Genomic DNA, 21,776 nt, shown 5'->3' with positions numbered 1-21,776 from the left:
TGCAGTATGAAAAATTCGGTTTGTACAGGACGTGCCATGCCCCTTTTTCAATAACTCCAATTTTTATCCAGGAGTATGCGAGCGATTTCATATACATCAATACCAAGTTCCAGTACGCCCTGGTCTTGAAACCTTCCGTAAGTCGCCTAACCCTCTGGTAAAATTTTCGGGCGTTTTTCCTGTCGGCAAGCATTTCATGCTCTTCGCACTCACGTATTTCGGCCTCTCTCTTCTTATTGCGGCAAATACGTTTCGCTTCGTTCTTCAGTTCCCAATAACGGTCCTATATGACTCGCGTTGCGCCCGATCTCAGCAGGGCCCTATAGGCGGCGTCTTTTTTCTCTGCGGCTTCTTGACATACCTCATCGTACCAGTTGTTCTTTCGGGCTCGCTGAAATCCAACTACTTCTTCGGCGGCGGTACTTAATGATCGGTAAATGTGGTTCCACTGCTCGCTTATGTCGGATTGTTGAAGAGTGCTCTCAGAGAGCAGGTGTGTGAGTCGAGTGGCGAACAAATTGGCAGTCTGTTGTGATTGTAGCTGTTCGACGTTAAGCTTTCCTTGAGTTGTTGGGCGCACATTTTTGCTGCACAGATGCGGGTGCGTATCTTGGCTACAACGAGATAGTGGTCCTAGTCGATGTTTGGCCCTCGGAGTGTACGTACGTCTAAAATGCTGGAAGCAGGCCTTCCGTTTATCACAACGTGGTCGATTTGGTTTCTCGTTTTTCGATCTGGAGACAGCCATGTAGCTCGGTGGATGTTCTTATGCTGGAACCTAGAACTACATATTACCATGTTTCGGGCCCCGGCGAAGTCGATAAGCCTCAGGTTTCGTCGTGGAGGCTGAATTTTCCGACAGTGGCGCCAAAGATCCCTTCCTTGCCCAGCTTGGCATTAAAATCGCCGAGCACGGCAGCGCTCATATGTACGCTCTAAGCGCTCAGAGAAGAGATCCTTGGACGGCTCGTCCTTCCCTTCCATCGGGGCATGGGCGCAGATGAGCGAGATGTTGACGCTTTGATGCGGATTGGGGCTAGACGTTCGTCCACCGGGGTTACCGCCAGTACTCGGCGAGGGAGTCTATCTCCTACCACGAATCCAATAGCGAATCCGCGCTCCTTTACGTGGCAACTGTAGTAGACGAAGCAAGGCTTCACAATTACTTTTCCTTGCCCCGTCCATAGCATTTATTGGATGGCGGTGATGTCAGCCTTTGTCTTCCCGAGGACATCAACCAGCCGGGCAGAGCACATTCCCCATTAAGGGTCCGGATATTCCAGGTGCATACCCTCAAATTATAGTCCTTTATACGTTTGCCGTGGTCGTCATCAAAAAAAGGGGGTCTCATCCGTGGCTGTTTGTTCTTTTTCATTAGGCGGGGTTTTAACGTGGCGAGACCCAAACCCAGCGCACGCGAACTTTTACGCTTTCTCATTTTAGCTCGCTGCCAAAGGGGTGTTTGGTTGCTACCCAGAGGATACGTGAATATAAATATCCGGACGTTGTGAGCTGCGAATGGCAGTCAAAAGCTTTCCACTTCTGCGCACGGAACTATCCTCCTCCTTCTAAACACCTTTCCACAAAAGCAGCAATCATTCGAATCGGTTATGAAACATAGGAGAAAATTGTTCCCAATTGATTCATGCTCACAATGAATTTCACAATTATCCGAAATTTTCCAAGTTTCACAAGGAATTTTCCACCTTTACATCATCGAAAATCATCAAATCATGCGATAAAATGCAAAATTTCGTCGAAAAAATTCAAATTTTTCTACTTAGAATTTTCTATTTTTCCATTCGAAAGCCATTCCGAAAGAATTGTACAAAAAATTCCCTACAAAAAATCAATTTCCGATTTCCCGACTTTCTCGGAAGGTTTTCCCAAAATTTTCTTTCGTAAAAACCTTCTCCTGGCAATTACGAACAACTAAAAAAAAAATCCCAAATCAGCCCAACCGTTCTCAATTGATGAATTACTATACATTTTTCACACCATTTTTAACTTTAACCGACTTCCGAAAAAGGAGGAGGTTATCAGTTCGTCGGAATATTTTTTTTGTTTATGTATGTTACCGCATAACTTTGGACCACGTCAACCGATTTCGATAATTCTTTTTTGCATCGGAAAAGTAGTGTCTCAGAGGTGGTCCCATACTAATCTGGTTAAGATCCGATCATGATCATGGATCATGAGATATATATATATACTTTTTTTATATGAGAATTGAAGTCGGTTTTTTTTTGCTAAAAATTACTTGATATATACATTGATATGAGATATCTGGGGAACTACTAGACCGATTAGAAAAGTATTGATGCCAATTCAAAGAGAATTTAAATACCGTTTTACGACGTATATACTATACCCATTTTTAAAACAAATTTTAGGTAAAAGTTAAATGGCGTTTACTTAAAATTTGTTTTAAAAATTGATATAGTATATACGTCGTAAAAAGGTATTTAATATTTGGCCAATTGTTTTTAACGAATTTTCTTCCATATATATAAAATATATTGAGAAACTTTTTTGTATGGAGAAAATGCATCACAGTCAGAAAAAAATGTAAGAAAAGTTGAAAAATTATATGCAACTTGTAATTTAAAAATGAGCATCCAAAAGATTTTTTAGTCAACTTTTGACAACAAATTTGAATTCCTAAGTTAAAAACCTACCGGAAAAGTCCATAAAACCAAAAACCCGATGGTACCCTTACTGTTATACATAGGTGTTACGAATGAGGAAGACAGCTTTTATTACGAGCTTTGTTGGACAGGAGATCCTATTTCTGGATTACTACCGCATGTATCATCATTACTGAAAGAATATATAGCTGAAAAATTGGAAATCTTTTCAAAGCGATAGATACTGCTTTACAATTTTTGTAGTTGTACGCGTTTTAGTGCATAGTGGTTATATACAGTACTTCCGATCATATAAGTAAATTGCCATAGATGTAATTTTAATAAGAGCTATTTTGTGTATAAACTTTTAAAAACTTTTGTATTTAATTTAATAGTCTGTAGAAACTTTTCTGTGGACTTTTTAAATTTAAATAATTAAACTTAAATTATAAATATAGCACTTACGATCATGACATATAAACTGATTTTGCCTTTTCTATTGTAAAATGTATGAATGTTTCTTGAAGGAGATATCGTGTTGACTTTTGTTCCATCAACACGTTCTATAACTCCTGATATTGCGAATTTCGTATACAAATTGTGTGCAATTTGTCGTTGCTCTTCTAAAGTGGGCCAACTTATCCCTTGTGGACAAAGCAATGGCTCCAAAATATTCAGCACTTCTGACAATACCCCACTAAAAGATTGAGTTAGGCCCACTTTCAGGCCTATTCTGCGTTGGTAACAATTTTGTTACCGGTAAATAAGTTCCTGGTAATTTTTAAACCCTTTTCGCTTTCTGCGCACTGGTAAATTTTGTCACCATCTCATAAGCAGGTAAAATAAAGCTCCGTGAAGTATGCAACACCAGAATTTATACAAAACTTCATAGCTGAATTGCTGAATAGATTAAGTTGTTACCAAGGTACTTAGAATTGCGGTTACAAGGGGTGTTATTTTTTGGTAACAAAATTTTCCAGTGTCAAAATTTTCGGTAACAAGCAGAATAGGCCCTTTTATGGTCCTTTCCGACGCCTTTTTGATGTCCTCCCTCTGAAAAAGCGGAAACATGCGCTCAATTTTCAATTAAATGCCGGGTTGTTTAGCCTGTAATCTTGCCGAAAACTAAAAAATAAGAAATTTAAAAAGTATTGAAAAATGCTAAGAACCATTTTTTTTCACTTTGACAGGTCTATTCTGCTTGTAACCGCACATTTTGTAACAAGCTAATTTTGTTACCAACGATTGTCACCACTTCTTGCAACCGCAATTATATTTACCTTGGTAACGTTTTAATTTATTCAGCAATTCAGCTATGGAGTTTTGTTTAAATTCTGGTGTTGCATATTTCACGGGGCAATATTTTGTTACCTGCTCATGAGATGGTAACAAAATTTACCGGTTACAAGAGTGTGGAGAATACGAAAAGGGTTTAAAAATTGACAGTAACTTTACTAACCGGTAACAAAATTTTTGTTACCAACGCAGAATAGGCATGTGAATCACTTGACTCTAACGGGTTAGAATTACCCCTTTATTGCCTCCGGAGCGATTCACGCGTTATCATGCATGAGCGTGAGAAATTTTTACAAATTTATGCGTGAGCATGAGCGACGTGAGTCGAGGTCAAATCACGCAATCACGCATGTAAGTAAATACATTTTAATCAAGCAGTAGCAATTTCCACTCGCATACTAGAATTATTATTTGTACAATTTAAAAAAATCAACGAGTTCTTATCTATTTCAAACGGCATACCAAAATTTGTTTTTAAATATTTGATCAAAACAAATTTAAAGAATTTTCTAATATTTTTTTATATGAGCTAAACTTTTGTAAATAAGTAATATTAAATAAATAAAAGCGAACCTGGTCAAAATGTGTACATAAATACTTTTGAAATAGTTCTCCGTTAAATTTTAATAAAATGCGTTTATGACATTCAAAATTCTTACAATGTTTTTTCGTTATTTTCATTCACCTATAAATTTTTGAATGTAACTGCACGTGAAAAAATAATAATTTTTCAGACTAAGTAAATAAATACAAACCCTGTACCATCAATACTGCAAAAGTAAAAACACACATTGGTTTTATGAGCTTGAGCATACGCGTGCGTGACGTGAGTGAGCGCGACAAAATTTTATTTGTTTGCGAGATTGTGCGTGACATGATTTAAAACTTTCTCACGCGTGCAACTCTAATTCCAATGCACGAATGCAACGATTTAACTGACTTGATATCATTTTGAAAATGAAATGCTAGGACAGCACGTTTCCCACATGAGAAAACGGGCAAAGTTAAAACAGAAACTTGAAAAATGCTAAGACGCATTTATTAGGTGTAGATGTGGGGGAAAGGCTTCCTATTTGTTAAAAATATCAGGTGAAAAATTACTTAAGTGGCTGTCAGAATAGATCCGTTGTGTCTGTGTCGGACCCAAACGAAACTGAAAGTTGAGTAAATTGTGCGTTTTGTATGGATAACGCCCAGACAAGTAAGGCATAATTTGCAGTTTCACTCTAAATTCGCCAAAATCACTTAAGCGGTTATATCGCCATCATGAGAAAAAGCAATAACACCTGCCCATGGGTGTCGGTCCTACGTAACCGAAATGACCCAGACCGATATCTGGCCAAGGACCGTTGTTGTTGTCGAAGCGGCTACAACAACTCCGCTCAGATCGGTTAGTATCTCAGTCGTTTTCGTCAAGTTCAACTAACGGAAGACCCAAGAAGCGTGCAGCCTCTATAGGGTCTGTCCACAGGGACAGAGGCGTCAGTTGTGTTGGGTTTTCCGGGCATACATGGGGCATCTCTCCGCATGCCGGACACTCATTTGGCATATCTGCATCTAATCTTCTCAGGTACGAGTTTAGCCTGCTGCAGTAGCCAGAGCCGAGTTGGGCTATTCTGGTTCGCGTCTCCCGAGGCAGACGAAACTCCGTCTCGTCTATGTCAGGTGGTTGAGTGCCTATAACGGTATTCACAGGTCTGGAGTCTACGTAACTTGAGACTGACTCACTGTGAATGCCGCTCAGGGCTTGTCGATATGCCGACGGGTTTAGAGGTTACTTTATGAACCTCTGGATTTCGTCCGTCAGTTCATATAGATGTCTCCTGACATGCTTTGGCGAGGGCTCCTCTGCAAGCAAGTGTCAGTTCGGATGTCCACGTCTGTGGTTCCCTACTAAGAATTGCTTGCAAAGCATTGTGTTGTGCTTTATGGGGAGCATTTTCGCATCGTCATGCAGATGGTGTTCTGGCGACATCAGCGGCCCTATTCTGTAACTCGAATCGAAAGTTGATTCTATTCGAATGTTATTCGATTCGAATTTGTTTTAGCATTCTGTAAAAGTTTCGGATCGAGTTTCTTGTTTTGCGAAAGTTGTACCACCCTGTGCCAGAATTTTCGAATGTCAAACGTCAAAACACATAGAAGGAAAACAAATAAACAACTAATTTAAATTAAAGAATTGTTATTAATTTTATAAACAAAAAAGTGGATTCCGTTGCATTGTGGATGGACGAAGAAATTAATGAAGAGAGAAATGCAAGAAGGGATATTAGAAATCATTTTAATATTGATGAATTATCGGAAAGAAGGAAAATGCATAAATATGTAATGTAACCGGCTATAAACTTGTTAGTGGTTATATATTTGAAATTTTAGCTTCATAAAAAATTTTCGGCTTTCCAAGGAAGCCTTCAATTATGTGTTGAGAAGCATAGATCACGAATGACATGCACCTATAAGATCTACGGCAGTAACTCCGACAGTAAAACTTGCTGCTACTCTAAAATTTCTTGGGTAAGGGAGCTATGAGCAAAAAAAGGGCAAGACCGTTTTGCAGGATTAGCGCAATCCGCGACTTCTAAATGTACCACGGAAGTGGTCAATGCGATTAAAAAAACTTTATGTCCGAAGCACATCAAATTTGAAATGACCGTGCAAGAAAAACGTGAAGCCAAAAACCATTTTTATTTAAAATTTGGATTACCAGGAATATTAGGTGCTGTTGATGGTACCCATATCCAGATGGTTAAGCCGGTAAAGGATGAACATCTGTTCTTTAACCGAAAGCTAAAGCATAGCATCAATGCAATGGTGGTAAGTGTTTAATACTTACAAGTTTTTGTTCATACCTCTTCATAACATTTTTTATTAGATTTGTGATCACAAGATTCTCATGTATGGAGCTTGTCAAACGAACGACAATATATGAAAGCACAATACCAAAATGGAGACAAGTCATCTTGGATAATTGGTTAGTGACTTAATCCATATGTACTTGTATCACTTAAAGCAATCTTACAATTTATTTTATGGTACATAAGACTACATACAAAAAAGGGGCATTTGCATATGTAAATGCATATGGTGCAAAAATCCTGTTAGCAGCGCAGTACTCTGTAACAAACTCTTATATAATCTGTTTTATATTCCCAAACGTACCAGTTCTTACAAATTTGCATGCATTATCTTCTATTTTCAAGGTGACTCTGGATATCCATTAGAGCCATGGCTCCTCACACCATACCGTAACGCAGAAGAAAATTCTCCAGAAATCTTATATAATAAAAGGTTTACCAAAGCGCGATCAATAATAGAGCGAGTGTTTGGAATTTTAAAAGGTCGCTTTCGTTGCCTACTTGCTGGAAGAGAGCTTCATTATACACCCGAAAAAGTAGTAAAAATTGTAAATGCTTGTTGTGCACTGCATAACATTTGCCTTATATACAATGTAAATGAGATCAATGAAGAAGGCTCAAATTTATCTTTATCGACCAACTCAATATAGAAGAGAACGGATTTTTACGTGTGGCGCAGACAATACGAGACCGAATTAAAAATAGCTTGCGTTCCTAATTTAAATTTCGTAACTTTGTGTAGTAAATTAATATCATTAAAGAATTTTGCACAATAAGTACATTTTCTTTTTTTATTTATTTGAGAATAATAAATAATAATATATGAATATGTTTTTGGTTCTATTACAAACATACATATGTATTTATATATGAAAACAAACATAAAAGTTTGCTTAAGGTATCTAGCAGCTGTTGCTTGAGTCTTAGTTTTGAAATTCTAATTTTGTTTCTCTACATGACGCTTTTTACTTTGTTTTCATGTTTTAATTTTGGGAATTTAAGTTTCTGTTTCCCTATTTCTATTTTCTCTTCCACTGGTTCCATAGATTTCTTATTTGGTTTTGATAATGATTTTAAATTGTAATTTACGTCTTTTAAAATGCGAGTGCAATCTTTGTGGAATTTTGTTTGCCCATCCACTTGCATCTTCAAAAGATTGCTTTTGCTTTGAGTTCGGGACCGCATCGTACTGCAATTGGGTGACGCCTGGGAACAGGAAGGAGGAGTACAAGGTGGCAGTTCTGCACGATCCTGCAAATCAGTTGCATAATTCGGAGTGGTTGGAGCAGTTTCACATTCGTTGCTGTTAGGGGCTTCATTTCTTCCTGCACCGAATTTTTGAGCACCGGCTATTCCATCTACTGCTTCATTTATTTGCAACAACTCCATTACCCTTAACTCCACTGAATTAAGGGAATTAATTTTTGCAGGGCCACCACCAGTTCCCGACATGTGCAACTTATTTTTGCGCACTTTGGCTTTGAGGTGGGTCTTGTAATTCGCCCAAACCTTAAATATGTAAATCAAAAATAATAATAATAGTTAATAATAAGCGAAATTGCATTCATAGTGCCATCGTATGTTTAAAATATACTCTTCTTCATTACATAAATTAAATGCATTTATATTTTTTGTTGTTTTTTAATATATTTCAAATGTAACATTTTCTATAATTTAATTCCTTTTGCTTTATTAAAACTGTACTTCATTGAGCGGTTCATTAGCGTACAGTATTTATCATAACCGTTATACCTTGAAAACGGTACTTTGATAGGTCGTACGACGCGTAACTCGTGTTGCAGCTTTAAGAGTTAACATTACATTAAATTACCTTCTTCCTTGAAGATGCATCCCGCGTAGGTGGTCACTCTCCATTTTACTGTTCCGTCAGCCGTCCCCACAAATTCTTGGAAGTTTGCTTAGGATCAGCGCACTTTATGTAGCCTTTGGCCAAACTTCGATGCGATTCCATAAATTCCACCATAATTCCAAATTGGCTTTGTTTTGTATGCTGGCTTTTGCTGGATGAATCCCTACTGAAAAATATTTTACGTTTATAATGGTTATACTTAATAAAGAATCATTAAAATACTTACATTTTTCAAATAGTATTACAGCTCAAACGCTAACGAGTATTATTTGCGAAGATCGAATGAATTTGACATTCAAATTCGAGTTACATAGTTGCCAGTTTTCGGTTTTCGAATACACGATTCGAAATTAGAATTGCTAATGCGAAAATAGAGTTACCAAGTACAAAAAATCCGAATTGGAGTAAATTTATTTTCGAATCGAGTTATAGAATAGGACCCCAGAAGACATACAGCCGCTGTCCGAAGTGCTGTGTTTTGTGTCGTCTGCAGCTTCCTCCACTACTAGTCCCCGGCGACCACACTGGCGCTGGCGGCTACAACAACAAGAGCAATATCAAATTTAATGGGTCGATTATCGATAGCAATCCAACTTCAGTTGCGTTGCTAGTTGCCAAACCGATATTACAGATGGCAACTGGCAACTTTCAACTGACAACTGCAGTTGCTACAAAGTGTGGATACAGGCGACATATTTGTGGTTGCTGGGAATGTTTCTGGAGCGTATTTAGGAGCGAAAATTTTAAAGGGTGTCATATATTTTACTTTTTAATAATTTGAACGATATTAACATTTTGCAATGCAGTTTGCTTTTACAGAATATGGCGAAAATAACAAAACCATAACTTGAAATTTTAGTTCTCGTGGAGTACGCTCTTTGGCGAAATAAAAGCCAACACTGATTGCATTTACTGATTACCTTTATCAACAGAAGCACCTCTTTTAAAACTACCGACACACCAAGTTTTCCAAATTGAAGTCATTGCTGTGGCACTTCCTTCTGCGAAAAATCGAAGAGTTGCGCAAGCTTTTATGAGCGGAGGTATTGAAGTTGAACGAAGAGGTTCATCTGTTTATTAACCAATTATACTACAGCTCCATTTGGAAGTCCTCAATATGCTTTGAAAATGAACACAAAACGATAATAAAAGAAAAACCTTGAAAGCATTAACTTTTGCATACAGTGCACGCGGTAGCTTTAGAGGATTGGAATTATCCTTTAAATGTGGCCTGATTGAGGCCGCGTTCATGCACTCTTAAAACTCTTTATTTTAATAATTTAATTTTACTCGTACAGCTTGTTTACAGCTGCTTGCTGGTTGTCAAATTTCGATTATCGATAACTCTACAGCAACTGAAGATAGTTGACGATTCGTAATACAAATTTTCTTTCCAAGTTGCGTTGCCGGCTGGCAACCGAACCGTGGTTGCGTTGCTGTCCGCCATCGACCCATAAAACTTGACTTACTTAGTTTATTAAAAACTCGTATTTACATATTGCGAGCCGAATGGACCCCATAAATTATTTTTCCTGCTGAACACAAATTCATTTGAATTTTTAATACATACTTACCCAGAATTTGTCCGCGAATAACCCTATTCGGTTTAATAGAATACTTTGAAATAAAACATACATGCTAAAAGCTTTTCTTCTTTAATATTACAGATCTTGCTCTTTAAAAGTAAGTTAACAAAAGATTTCTTACGTACAATATATACATTTATATCACTGCAATTTACACCGTCAAATAAAATTTTCAACAAAGTTTTATATTCAAAAAATTTAACATAAATGTGCTTCGTCGTATAACACTGGGTATAAGAAAGCCAGAACAGTCAGAAATATTTGAAACAGTATGTACAGAAATATTACCGTTTTTTCTTAAATGTTTTATTAAGTTTCCGCCGTTTTAAAATCATTTCATAAAGTGCTTCTAAGCCCTCTTGCAGACCTTCTCCAGTAATGGCACAGGCTGGTTGGATATACCATCCTTTGAATTGATGTAATGCTGCAGAATAACTGGTGGTTTTGGTTGCCTTTTTTTGTAGAAACAGCGTATTGGAAGCTGTAGCCGTAGGTGTTGTCACCACGGATGATGGTGAAGATTCATATGTTAAATTTTTGTCTTGAGTAGTTTTATTGAGCATCGAAGATGTATGTCTCTCGCCCGTGTTGCTAAATTCGTCGTTCAGATAATGCTCCGACTCATTTCCTACTGGATTTGATGTAGCTGCCGCAGTCGAGGACGATGCAGAAAACTGAATTTTTAAATTTCTTGTTAAACCATCTTTAGAGAAACCACTTTCTCCACTATATCCAAAGCTTTTACTGTGCTGTGACGTTGGCGTCATACTTCTACTGAAGGTATTAATAGTGCTTGTACTGCTGCTGCTGCAGCCCACAATATTCCCTGTTGACGATGAGCTAGCACATATACTTTGTAAATGTACCGCTGGGTATAAAAGTTCATGTAGACCTAATAATTTTTCTAATTCCTTAGGGTTACGAGCACCAGGTAAATCTTGCTTGTTTGCCAGTATTAGAACAGGAACACCCTAAAAACACAATGTCTTAACTTTTATTGTAGAGAAATAACTTCGTTTCTTACCTGATTGTCGGGGCATTTGGCTGTTCGCATAAGTTCCATTTTAGCTTCCTCCATTCGCTCTACATCCACCGAATCAACCACGAACAGAATGCCATCGGTGCATCTAAAATTTGAAAAAGTTAGAGAATTAGATAAACTCATTGGCCGAAAAGCGATATTATAGTCTGTGGTTTTGATTATGTCGTGGTTTTGGTTATGCCGTGGGTCCATTTTTGGCAGGTTCATTTCTCCTTATGCAACGAATATATATTCTGAGTTTGAAGCATATCGGACAATAAATGAGATTTTTTAGCATAGCTCGACCCCTGCACCATGTTTTTCATGGCAGAACTATACTCGGAGGTTTGCCATTGCCTGCCGAGCGGAGACCGCTGTTAAAAAAAAACTTTTTTCTATATTTTTTATGATGTTGTTTTGACCAGGGCTTGAACCCAAGCCCTGCGGAGTGGTAGCATGCACTGCTAACCACTACACTACAGCGGCTGCAGCAGTTTATAAAGGAATAAAATCGAAACAAACAAATTTAAATTTTAGGGTGCGTTCACACAGAAAGCCGAGCGGCGCACTATAGGCAAAACACGAGTTTTTTTTCAAAATCGTAGATCTTCGCTTAGAAAAGAGATAATGGAATGAAAATTTTTTTATCGTGATAAATATAAAGATAAATGATCATATAATATAGGAAAACTATAGAGAACAACAATAACTTAACCCTCAAAATACCATTCAAAATGTCACTTTTTTTTTTGAAATTTTGGATTTTGGCTCCCATTCCACTAGAAACCACTATATTTAATACACCATTAGCATTGTTTCTGAAAGATTTCTCTTTATTTTATCTTAAGACTCGATTTATGGGACATTGGTTGCTGTACCCGAGTGGCCAGATTGGAAAAGAAAAGCTTCCTTTAAACTCTAATAACTCGTAAACTATCAGCTTTCACAAAAAAATTTATATAAGAAAAATGGTTATACTGGTCGAGATATCTTTACGAAAGTGCAGCATTTAGCCCTTTAATGTAGAGTCTGTCATATATGAAACGCCTTTTAACCCTTTCAGGGTAGAGGCAAAATGGTCGTTTTTAGGTCCCGAAAATTTTCGGGATTTGTAATTTACACTGGTGGCAATAATAGAAACGCTTTATGTTGACCAGTTTTGGCAACATTTCTTTTGTTTATTTAATATTAAAATTTTTTTATAAATGTGTAGCTCAATATACTTATAATACCTTGCGACAAGCAATTTTGCGCACAAAAAGAAATCAATATATTCGCCAAATATTGTAAAATTGCGTTCTTAATTTTTTCTTTCTGACGACAGAATTTTTTAAAAGAACTTTGAAATTTGAAAGATATTAGTAATTCAAAAAATGATTTAAAAATTTAAGTGCAATATACTTAAAAAAACAGTATGGGTATCAAATGAAAGAGATGACTATGTAGAGTTAAAGCATTAAATTTTTGGTGCATAAGGGACGGGTAGGTATTGAAAATATCCTTTTATAATTTTATCCTTGAATATCCTTGAAATTTTGCAATTCTTATTTTTGAAAAAATTATATGTTAAGGACCAACTTTATTAGCTTAAAACTAATAAAATAGATTAAAGGGGCATTTTCAATTCCTATTGTGAACCCAAAAAAATTATTTCTTTTGGTACCCATATTTTTGTTTTACATTGCACTGAATTTTTATACCCGAGCGCACTTCTGCACAAGGGTATATTAATTTTGTTCACATAACGGTTGTTTGTAACAGCCAAAATGAATCGAGATAGATATAGACAAATGTATACATAAATGCTCAGAATGAATAGAGAAGTCGATTCGGCCATGTCTGGCTGTCCGTCCGTCTGTCCGTCCGTCCGCGTACACGATAACTCGAGCAAAAATTGAGATATCTCAACTAAATTTGGTATGTAGGTTTCCGTTAATCGAGGTTGGTATTGAAAATGGGCGGAATCGGACAGTAATCACGCCCACTTCCCATATAAAGGTAATTTCCATAAATACGAAAACTGCGATATTTTAGTGACTACTGAAGATAATTCACTCAAAATTGATATTTACAATAACTTTCAGACGAAAAATAAGAATATTATAAATTTTTGGAAAATGGGCGTAGCCACGCCCACTTATGGTAACATGTGTATATCTTGGTAACCGCTGCACCAATTTCTTCCAAACTCGGGTATAAAAATCATGACGTCAGAGAAATGCCCATTTATATGCAGTTAATTATATGTAATACTAGCGGTACCCCGTGTGCTTCTCTACACCAAATATTGAAAAATGAGTGAAAAATCCTGGAATTTTTCTATATGAAAATTTATCATATGTTTTATTTTAAAATTTTTGATTCTTTATTTTAAATCTTAATCCAACACATTTGGACATACAACATTTTTTGTTTTTCCATCTTCGGTATGAATAAATAAACTATTTGGAATGCCAACTCTTGAACAGGCCACATATAGCTACCAATTCCAATAATCTACCACAAATATTTCAAGAGATATACCAGATGAAAATTTTTGTTAGTATGGGTGGTGCCACGCCCCCTTTTCCGAATTCGGGGAAACTTAACACAAACCATCTGCATAATAGCCCGACTATGCCGTATAAATTTGGTTGAAATCTTGCACTTATTTTTTGTATATAAGATGTGAGATGCCACGCCCCCTTTTCCAATACCGCCCATTTTTCTCCATGAGTATGTAATTATTTGATATACTTCTATACCAATTTCCAGTACTCTACCACAAATATTTCAAGAGATATACAACATAAAAATTTTAGTTAGTATGGGAGGTGCCACACCCCCTTTTACGAATTCACATAAACCATCTGCATGATAGCCTGAATATGCCGTATAAATTTGGTTGAATTCGGTGAAGCCGTTCTCAAGTTATAAGCTCACACCAAAAGGGTGTACTTATTTTTATACATAAGATACATATGCCACGCCCCCTTTTCCAAATTTGGGCAAGCTCCACATAAAATATCTGCATGATGGCCCGAATATGCCATATAAATTTGGTTGAATTCGGTGAAGCCGTTCTCAAGTTATAAGCTAACTAACTAATTTTTATATATAAAATAGACGCGCCACGCCCCATTTTCCGAATTCAAGCAAACTTCACATAAACCATCTGCATGATAGCCCGAATATGCCGCATGAATTTTGCTGAATTCGGTGAAGCCGTTCTCAAGTTATATGGTCACACCAAAAACGTTCACTTATTTTTATATTGTTAGTTAGTATGGGTGGTGTCACGCCCCCTTTTCCGAATTCGGGCAAACTTCGCATAAACCATCTGCATGATAGATCGAATATGTCACATAAATTTGGTTGAATTCGGTCAAGCCGTTCTGAAGTTATGCGGTCACACCAAAAACGTGCACTTATTTTTATATATAAGATGAGGTAGACTTTTATAAAAAAAATGTAAATTTTGAATAAACAAAAGGAATATAGACAAAACTGGCTGAATTAAGGCGGTTCTTTTATTTCTGCCACTAGTATTATGAACTTCTTTCAACCAGAAAATAAATTTGTTCACTTAATTTTTTTTTTGCATCGAGTTTTTTTCGACATACCTTAAATTACTTTATCAGATATGTACACGCTAAAATCTTATTAAATGCATACAAATTTAATTACTGTCTTTCGTTTTGTTACTTATGAAATAATTTTCACTTTGAGTAAAAACGTACGTTCCAAACCCATTTACTTATTAATTATTATATGGTAGGAGAGCTTCTCACCATATTGATGCAATTTTTTCACGTTAAGTTGTTGAAAATTGATAAATACCTAAATCCCGGGACTGATCCCGGGATTGAACAAACGACATCCCGAAAATCCCGGGATCGTAATAAACGAAAAAATTAACATCCCTAATACATACATATGTATATCTTGTTTGCAGAAGCGTCATGAAGCTAAAAAATTAAATAGAAAATCCAAAATCAAAAACTGCTTTGCCCTCAGCTCCAAAACGCTTCGAAAACGTTTGCTGTATGAACACTTTCATATAGCTACAGCAATTTGAAAACCTCACTCCGCTCGGAACGGCTTCGCTCGGCTCGGCTATGCTTTCTGTGTGAAAGTACCCTTAGATTTTAGCTGGATTTATTTTACTCAAAGTTACTAGAATTTTATTCGAGTTTTTATTTAATAAAGGAATTAAAAAAATATTTCTCCAAGGCGTGGTTCTGGTAGTAAAGTAAGTTAGCCTACTTAAGTTGAGTTGGAGAAACCAGCACATAGAGTTAGATACTCTTTTTAGCGAATTCTTAGTCTTTCAAAGTTTTTGCCTAGTTTAAAAAATTAATTTAAGCCATGAGGAATTATAGATGAAGTCCGTAAATATTGGCACTTTTCCACAGTTTGAAAAATATGTAATTTTGTTTTTTTTTTTTTTATATAGTGTGCTTCCTGGCGCAAAGAGAAAAACCGTCTTCTAATTAAAATTTTTTTAAGAGAACTTCATATTTAAAGTAATTTTAAAATGAAATGTATAGAACTCTTTGAGAATTTAAACACTGAAGATGGAAATGATCTCATAATGAGCTATTCAAAAATGTCATATATATCTGTGTTCGTATGGAAAAGTAGCTTATGTCGAAAGGCTGGCTTTATTATAAATCGGCATTCGCAGCATACGATTGCGAATGACTCACTGGCGGTGAGCCGTTGAGAACTTTTGGCAAATAAACGTGCAAGAAATAGCTCCGATACTAGCAAGTCAATATTCTTATTAAGTCTCATCAAAAAAATATTTGCCGTTTAAAAAATAAAGGGAATGCCGCATTATACTAAAGCCAGCCCTTCGACATAAGCTACTTTTCCATACGATCTGCAATAAGGACATGAGTTTTCGATGGTTTTATCTATTAAGTTCTGGTGTGTAAGTCTTGTGTGTCCGAGTGGCCATCGTATGTATTTTGTCAGATCGAGTCGTGTTAAAGACGGATGTAGATTAATGTTTAGGAAATGTGTCAAGTTAGTTTTGTTCGCCGACTCCGAACGGCGATTGTATTTTTATGAGAAGCTGTTTTTCATGGCAGAAATACACTCGGAGGTTTGCCATTGCTGCCAAGGGGCGACCGCTGTCAAGAAAAAACATTATTTCTACATTTTTTTGCGATGTTGCTTTGACCAGGGCTTGAACTAGGGCTGATGATACCCGGGTACCCGGTTACCCGGGTATTACCCGGGTGCCCGGGTAATTCGGGTAATGCCCGGGTACCCGGGTACCCGATTACCCGGGTATTACCCGGGGCTTTTATTACCCGGGTATTACCCGGGGCTTTTATTACCCGGGTAGTCGGGTATTACCCGATTTGCCCGGGTACCCGGGTAATATACATATGTTGGTGCCGGTTAAACGAAAAACACCCGGGTAATGCGACATAAAGCTTCTTGTATAATCTTTTTGGTGAGGATAAATATTTTTTCAGTGAGAAAATTTTTTTTTATAATTATTTTTTTATGTCTAGAGTGTACGCGACTATGTACACCTAACCGCTTGCCTGAGTAGACGGAGACAAGAAAAGTAAATTAAAACATTAGTTTCTGTACTTAAAATCAAACTTCTAATTTTTGTAAATGCATATACATACATGCATGTGTACATATGTATGTATGTATGTATATTTTAAAGAATATTAAATATTAATATTTTAAAACAGGGACTGAGAACGAAATGTATGATCGAAACTAAATGCCATTGTCGTAGTTTTGTTCCCAAGAACGCGTCAAAACCAAAACCAAAATGAGAACAAAACTGACGAGAACGTTCTCATTGGGAATTATATAAGAACTAAACCCTGTGGTAGGCCACTTCTGGTACAAAAAGTAAGGTGACAAAGCCTTATGCTATTCATTCACCTAAAGATTTTGTACTTTTATTGTATCAGCTTGTTCAAATTATAGTTTCTTTTCTCATAATATTTAAAGCTTTTAAAATCACAATTATTTAATGAAGTTTCCTTAATACGAGAAGTAGGTTGATGAACGTATTGTTGTGAAATAATTGTGGAAGAAATTTTAAAATTTGTTTCATTCCAACACAAAAATTGCCTCAACTGTCGGTCATCGTTTAGATTCGCAGGTGGGTGTGTCTCAATAATTTTATTTGTTACCGATCCGATATCTGTACGTGCATTACCAACTTCGTAAATATTAATATTTTAGACATGCCTAAAACAAGCTGGGTTTGGAAGTACGCTTGTGTGATGAATGACGGATTTGTCAAGTGCAATGTATGTGTTGTATATTATAATATTTCCCCATATGGTACGGAGGATTCTTATAGATTTTCCCTATGTACGTTCGTTTGCGTTATATGATCGTAAATGCGTTTAATTTTCACCTCTCCACATTTTTTCGGGTGCCCGGGTACCCGGGTAATTACCATACTGCCCGGGTACCCGGTCTACCCGGGTCTACCCGGGTTATAAAATACCCGGGTACCCGGGCTACCCGGGTAATTCAATACTCGGGTAGGGCTTCACCCGCTACCCGGGTACCCGGGTAGCTCATTACCCGGGTGAAATCATCAGCCCTAGCTTGAACCCAGGCGCTGCGGAGTAGAAGCGCGAGTTACAGCACCTACTTCAACGGCAACACAACAAGCATCAACCGCCTAGAGTAAGCAGTCAGCCGGCCGCCAGCCCGGAACTGCTTACACCAGCAATAATACATAATTGGGTCATAAATATATTCTTACCAATAAGCATTCTATTTTATAAGGCGGGGACGGATTTTATGGAAATTGCCTTTTTCTGCTAAAGAGATAGAGTATATTCGAATAAATATGTCCACGATCTAGCTTATCCCTTATTCCTGATAATATGAAAGTTTTAAACGTTCCACATCCAGAAAAAGGTTTAGTTATAATTACCAAGATTTGGTTATAGTGACCAAGTGGCATAGTTGGATATGGCGAAATAAATATCTAGTTCACGAAAGTCTGCAATTTACTTGAGACTTCTAGTTGGGACAAATGTATATTTGTTAATAATTACAAAACGACTACCTTGATTGGACAATATTGTTAGTTGAATAAAATCATTGTCGAGCAAATATAAATAATGCTTTGGTTGATAAAAGTTTTCAATTAATTTTGTGAACTTGCTGTAGACGTGAATCACCTAACTGAAAAAGTTTCAGTTTGACACAAATAAAAATTTACTCGATGGTTGTTGTGTTTACTTTCTTCTTTTATTTGGATATACTAAGGGTAAAAAATACATACACATTTACATAAATAGTTACTAGTGTAAATAATACATATGTATATGGTGGTAAGAATTTCCTAAAAAGAAACGATGAAACAGGAATATTCGTGCGAAAACCCAGGTCAATATCTGCTGGATTAAGTATAATGCTTTGCTTTTTCCTTGGCTAAATAGATACTTTCAAATTATAATTCTCATGAACTATGTGTCCACTTGAGAAACCCCGGTTGGCATCTAACTTTATAATTTTAAATAACAATGCGCACACCGAAACAACTCGCGGCGATGGCAAAACTGAAACTGAGACAAACAAGCCTGGGCATGTCATAGCCAGTGTTGCCACAACATTTTTTTATTTTTTACCAAAATCACCGGAAAAAGTTACCAAATTTAACAAAAAATTACCAAACTTATTTTATGTGCAGAACTGTAAAAACATACATATCGAGCTCTAACCGCCAAAACAACGAAAGCGACATTTTTTAAAAATCTTCCTTTTGATGCAGAAATATTCTTAGAGCATCTAGATGCATTTCTGCATCAAAAAGAAACTTTTGAAAAAAATGTCGCTACGTTATTTTGGCAGTTAGGGGTCAATATGTCTGTACATATGTATATCCGAAGATACCAAGCGTTTCAGGCCTTCACTGCTCCATTAACCTAAAATTTTTACGAAAGTTTGTTGAATTTTTTTTAATATTTGATTAAAAGTTTGAAGTTTGAATTTGTTTGAGTTCTGTTAAAGAAAGAATAATAAGCCGGGTACACCGGAAAATTGATGGTAATAGAAACGCTGACGAACTGACAGGGAAAGGTAGGACCACCCAAAACCTTCCAGGAAAGGACACGGTGGATATACTTAGCAATAGCCACTTTCAAGCAGTTTGTTAAAGAACACACCATTTTAGTAGCCAAGGAACCCTAGAACAACTTTCGCCTTGCGAAACTTTCAGGATTACCTGGTATTGCTATAAAAGAAACGCTTACGGTCCACTTTCTAATGTGGAGTCAGAACCAATATTGACCTATTTGACATATAAGACCGAATGGAAAAAATTACCAAATTGAAAAATAAATTACCAAATTACCAAACTTGACAAATAAAGAAAAAATTACCAATTTTGGTCAAAAATTACCAAAGCGGCAACGCTGGTCATAGCACACACTTTTCTTTCTCTACCTATCGCAGTGATCGACATAATGGTCGGCATACTAGCACATTCAAACGATTCAATAAGTGGGACTGTGTGCATACGCTCAGAGAGCGCTCATCATTATTTAGGGGTGGCTCACAAGCATGAATATGTTCCGCTTTCAAACCAAATCGTGGTTGCCTCAACTAAGATTTGGTAACTATGACTAAACCATGTGTTGAAAGAAAGCTTATCTGTATTAGCAGAGCTTAATGACATCCTTTTATGAACCATACGTTAAGTTGAATGGAATTTGTAGAAATATGCTTCAAAACAATATTTATTAGTATTTACCAAACCCTTCAACTAAATTAACGATTTGGTACAACCTAGATGAATATTAGAAGCTTTAGTATATTTAGTTATAATTACCAACCCATGGTAATAGTTCCCAATCCTTGGTCACAGTTCCCAAATATTGTCAAAATTCGGGAACTAAATATCTTTAGTTGTCGAAATTAATCCTTTTTTCAGTGCATATATAAATTGGGCACCACTTGTATCATCTCCCGTCGAGCGCACGTTTAGTACATTTAAGGCTTTTCTTCGCGAAACTGGAATGAAACTGCTGCCAGAAAACTTCAAAATACACCTTGTGGTTCAATGTTACTACAAATATAGAAACTAAAGTTTTGTGAGCTAAAAACTCGAAAGGATAGTCAAAGATTCAAAGTACAAATTTGTCATATATTCGTATGTAGTTCATAGTTTTTCTTTTTTTTTTCTCTTTTTACTTGTAAAGTAAACATTTCTAAAATAAATGTATGTTTTGATATTTTTCAGTTTTTGTCTTTTTTAGTGCCTTCTTCTGCCTTTTTGCGATTTCTAGTGCCTTTCTTGCCTATTTCGCCATTTTATTTTGCCTTTTCTAGCCTATTTCGTAATTTTATTAAGCCTTTTTTATAGGTTTTTAGGTCCTAAAAATCCGTACCGTGGTAATAGGATATAAGTATAGAATAATCATTTTATATAATTTTAGAATAAGCACTTTTATAATTATAAATACCACCAACTTCCAATAAAGAACGGATTTGATAGTTTAAAACGAACCAGTGAGTATTTTAGTTGGTGTACAGCTCCAGTTGAGGACTAGTGATTTTTATATTTTTATTGTATGTTCTAACAAACAAATTTTTGTAAAACGAAAAAAAGCCAACAAAGAGAGCAAATATTGTAATATTAAAAAAATATATATATATATTAGAGTTGTTCAAAAAATTTTTTTTTGAAATTCATAAACGCTACATCAAATTATTCTTATTGGTGATAAGAAAAAAGAGGTGTTTTTTTTTTTTGAACGAAGTTTTCTTAGAGGTCGCGCTGTTCGGCTTTTTAAAAAAACGCTGATGTTCTAAATTTTTTTATTTTCTTGACATGTTAAAATGCAGCTAAAAATGTGGTTTTTACATATAATTACTCTGGTATTACACCGTGCGACAAAACTCAAAAATGCTAATTAGGAATCTGAAGTCAGTGTTTCAAAATTCAAAATGACGGATGCAAAATGGCGATCAATTTTTTTCTTTTAAATGGTTGGATTTTTTCGAAAACCGGCACCCGAGAGATCTGGGGTCGCCGATTACTAATCTGAAGTTAATTTTTTTTTAATTCAAAATGGCGGATCCAATATGGCGATCAAATTAAAAAAAAATACTAAAATTAAAACGTTGATACTGAACGTTTTAAACATTGTCAAGGGTCGAAACTCGTTTCCAGTGAGTTTCTGGGGTTGCTGATTCCGAATCTGATGTCAGATTTTCACAATTCAAAACGGCGGCTAAGAGTATCAAACAAACCCAATCATTTTTTTTTAAGTTCGTCGCCATTTTGAATTTTGAGAATCTGACATCAGATTCGTAATCAACTACCGCAGAAACTCACTGGGAACGAGTTGCAACCCTTGGCAAAGTTTAAAACGTTCAGTTTCAACATTTTAATTTTAGTATTTTTTTTTTAATTTGATCGCCATATTGGATCCTCCATTTTGAATTTAAAAAAATTTTTACTTCAGATTCGCAATCGCCGACCCCAACAACTCTCGAGTACCGGGTTTCCAACAAATCCAGTAATTTTTTTTT

The 21,776-nt window shown here is 36.2% G+C and overlaps 1 protein-coding gene across 5 annotated transcripts in view; it reads right to left on the bottom strand.

Annotated features, from left to right (window-relative positions):
• Window positions 1–10,287: 10,287 nt before the first annotated feature.
• Window positions 10,288–21,776, bottom strand: part of LOC118745683 (ADP-ribosylation factor-like protein 4C) — a gene marked incomplete in the record, with an annotated part of 124,959 nt that continues 113,470 nt past the window's right edge. For all 5 annotated transcript variants that reach the window (XM_036479266.1, XM_036479269.1, XM_036479268.1 and 2 more), the window contains 2 exon segments: window positions 10,288–11,205; window positions 11,259–11,361. In XM_036479266.1, coding sequence (XP_036335159.1) covers window positions 10,519–11,205; window positions 11,259–11,361 — 790 coding nt within the window.

This window comes from Rhagoletis pomonella, unplaced genomic scaffold (assembly GCF_013731165.1).
Source record: "Rhagoletis pomonella isolate Grant_MI unplaced genomic scaffold, Rhpom_1.0 Rhpom_scaffold_00009, whole genome shotgun sequence".
Lineage (NCBI taxonomy): Eukaryota > Metazoa > Arthropoda > Insecta > Diptera > Tephritidae > Rhagoletis > Rhagoletis pomonella.
This window is presented reverse-complemented; position numbering and strand designations above follow the sequence as displayed.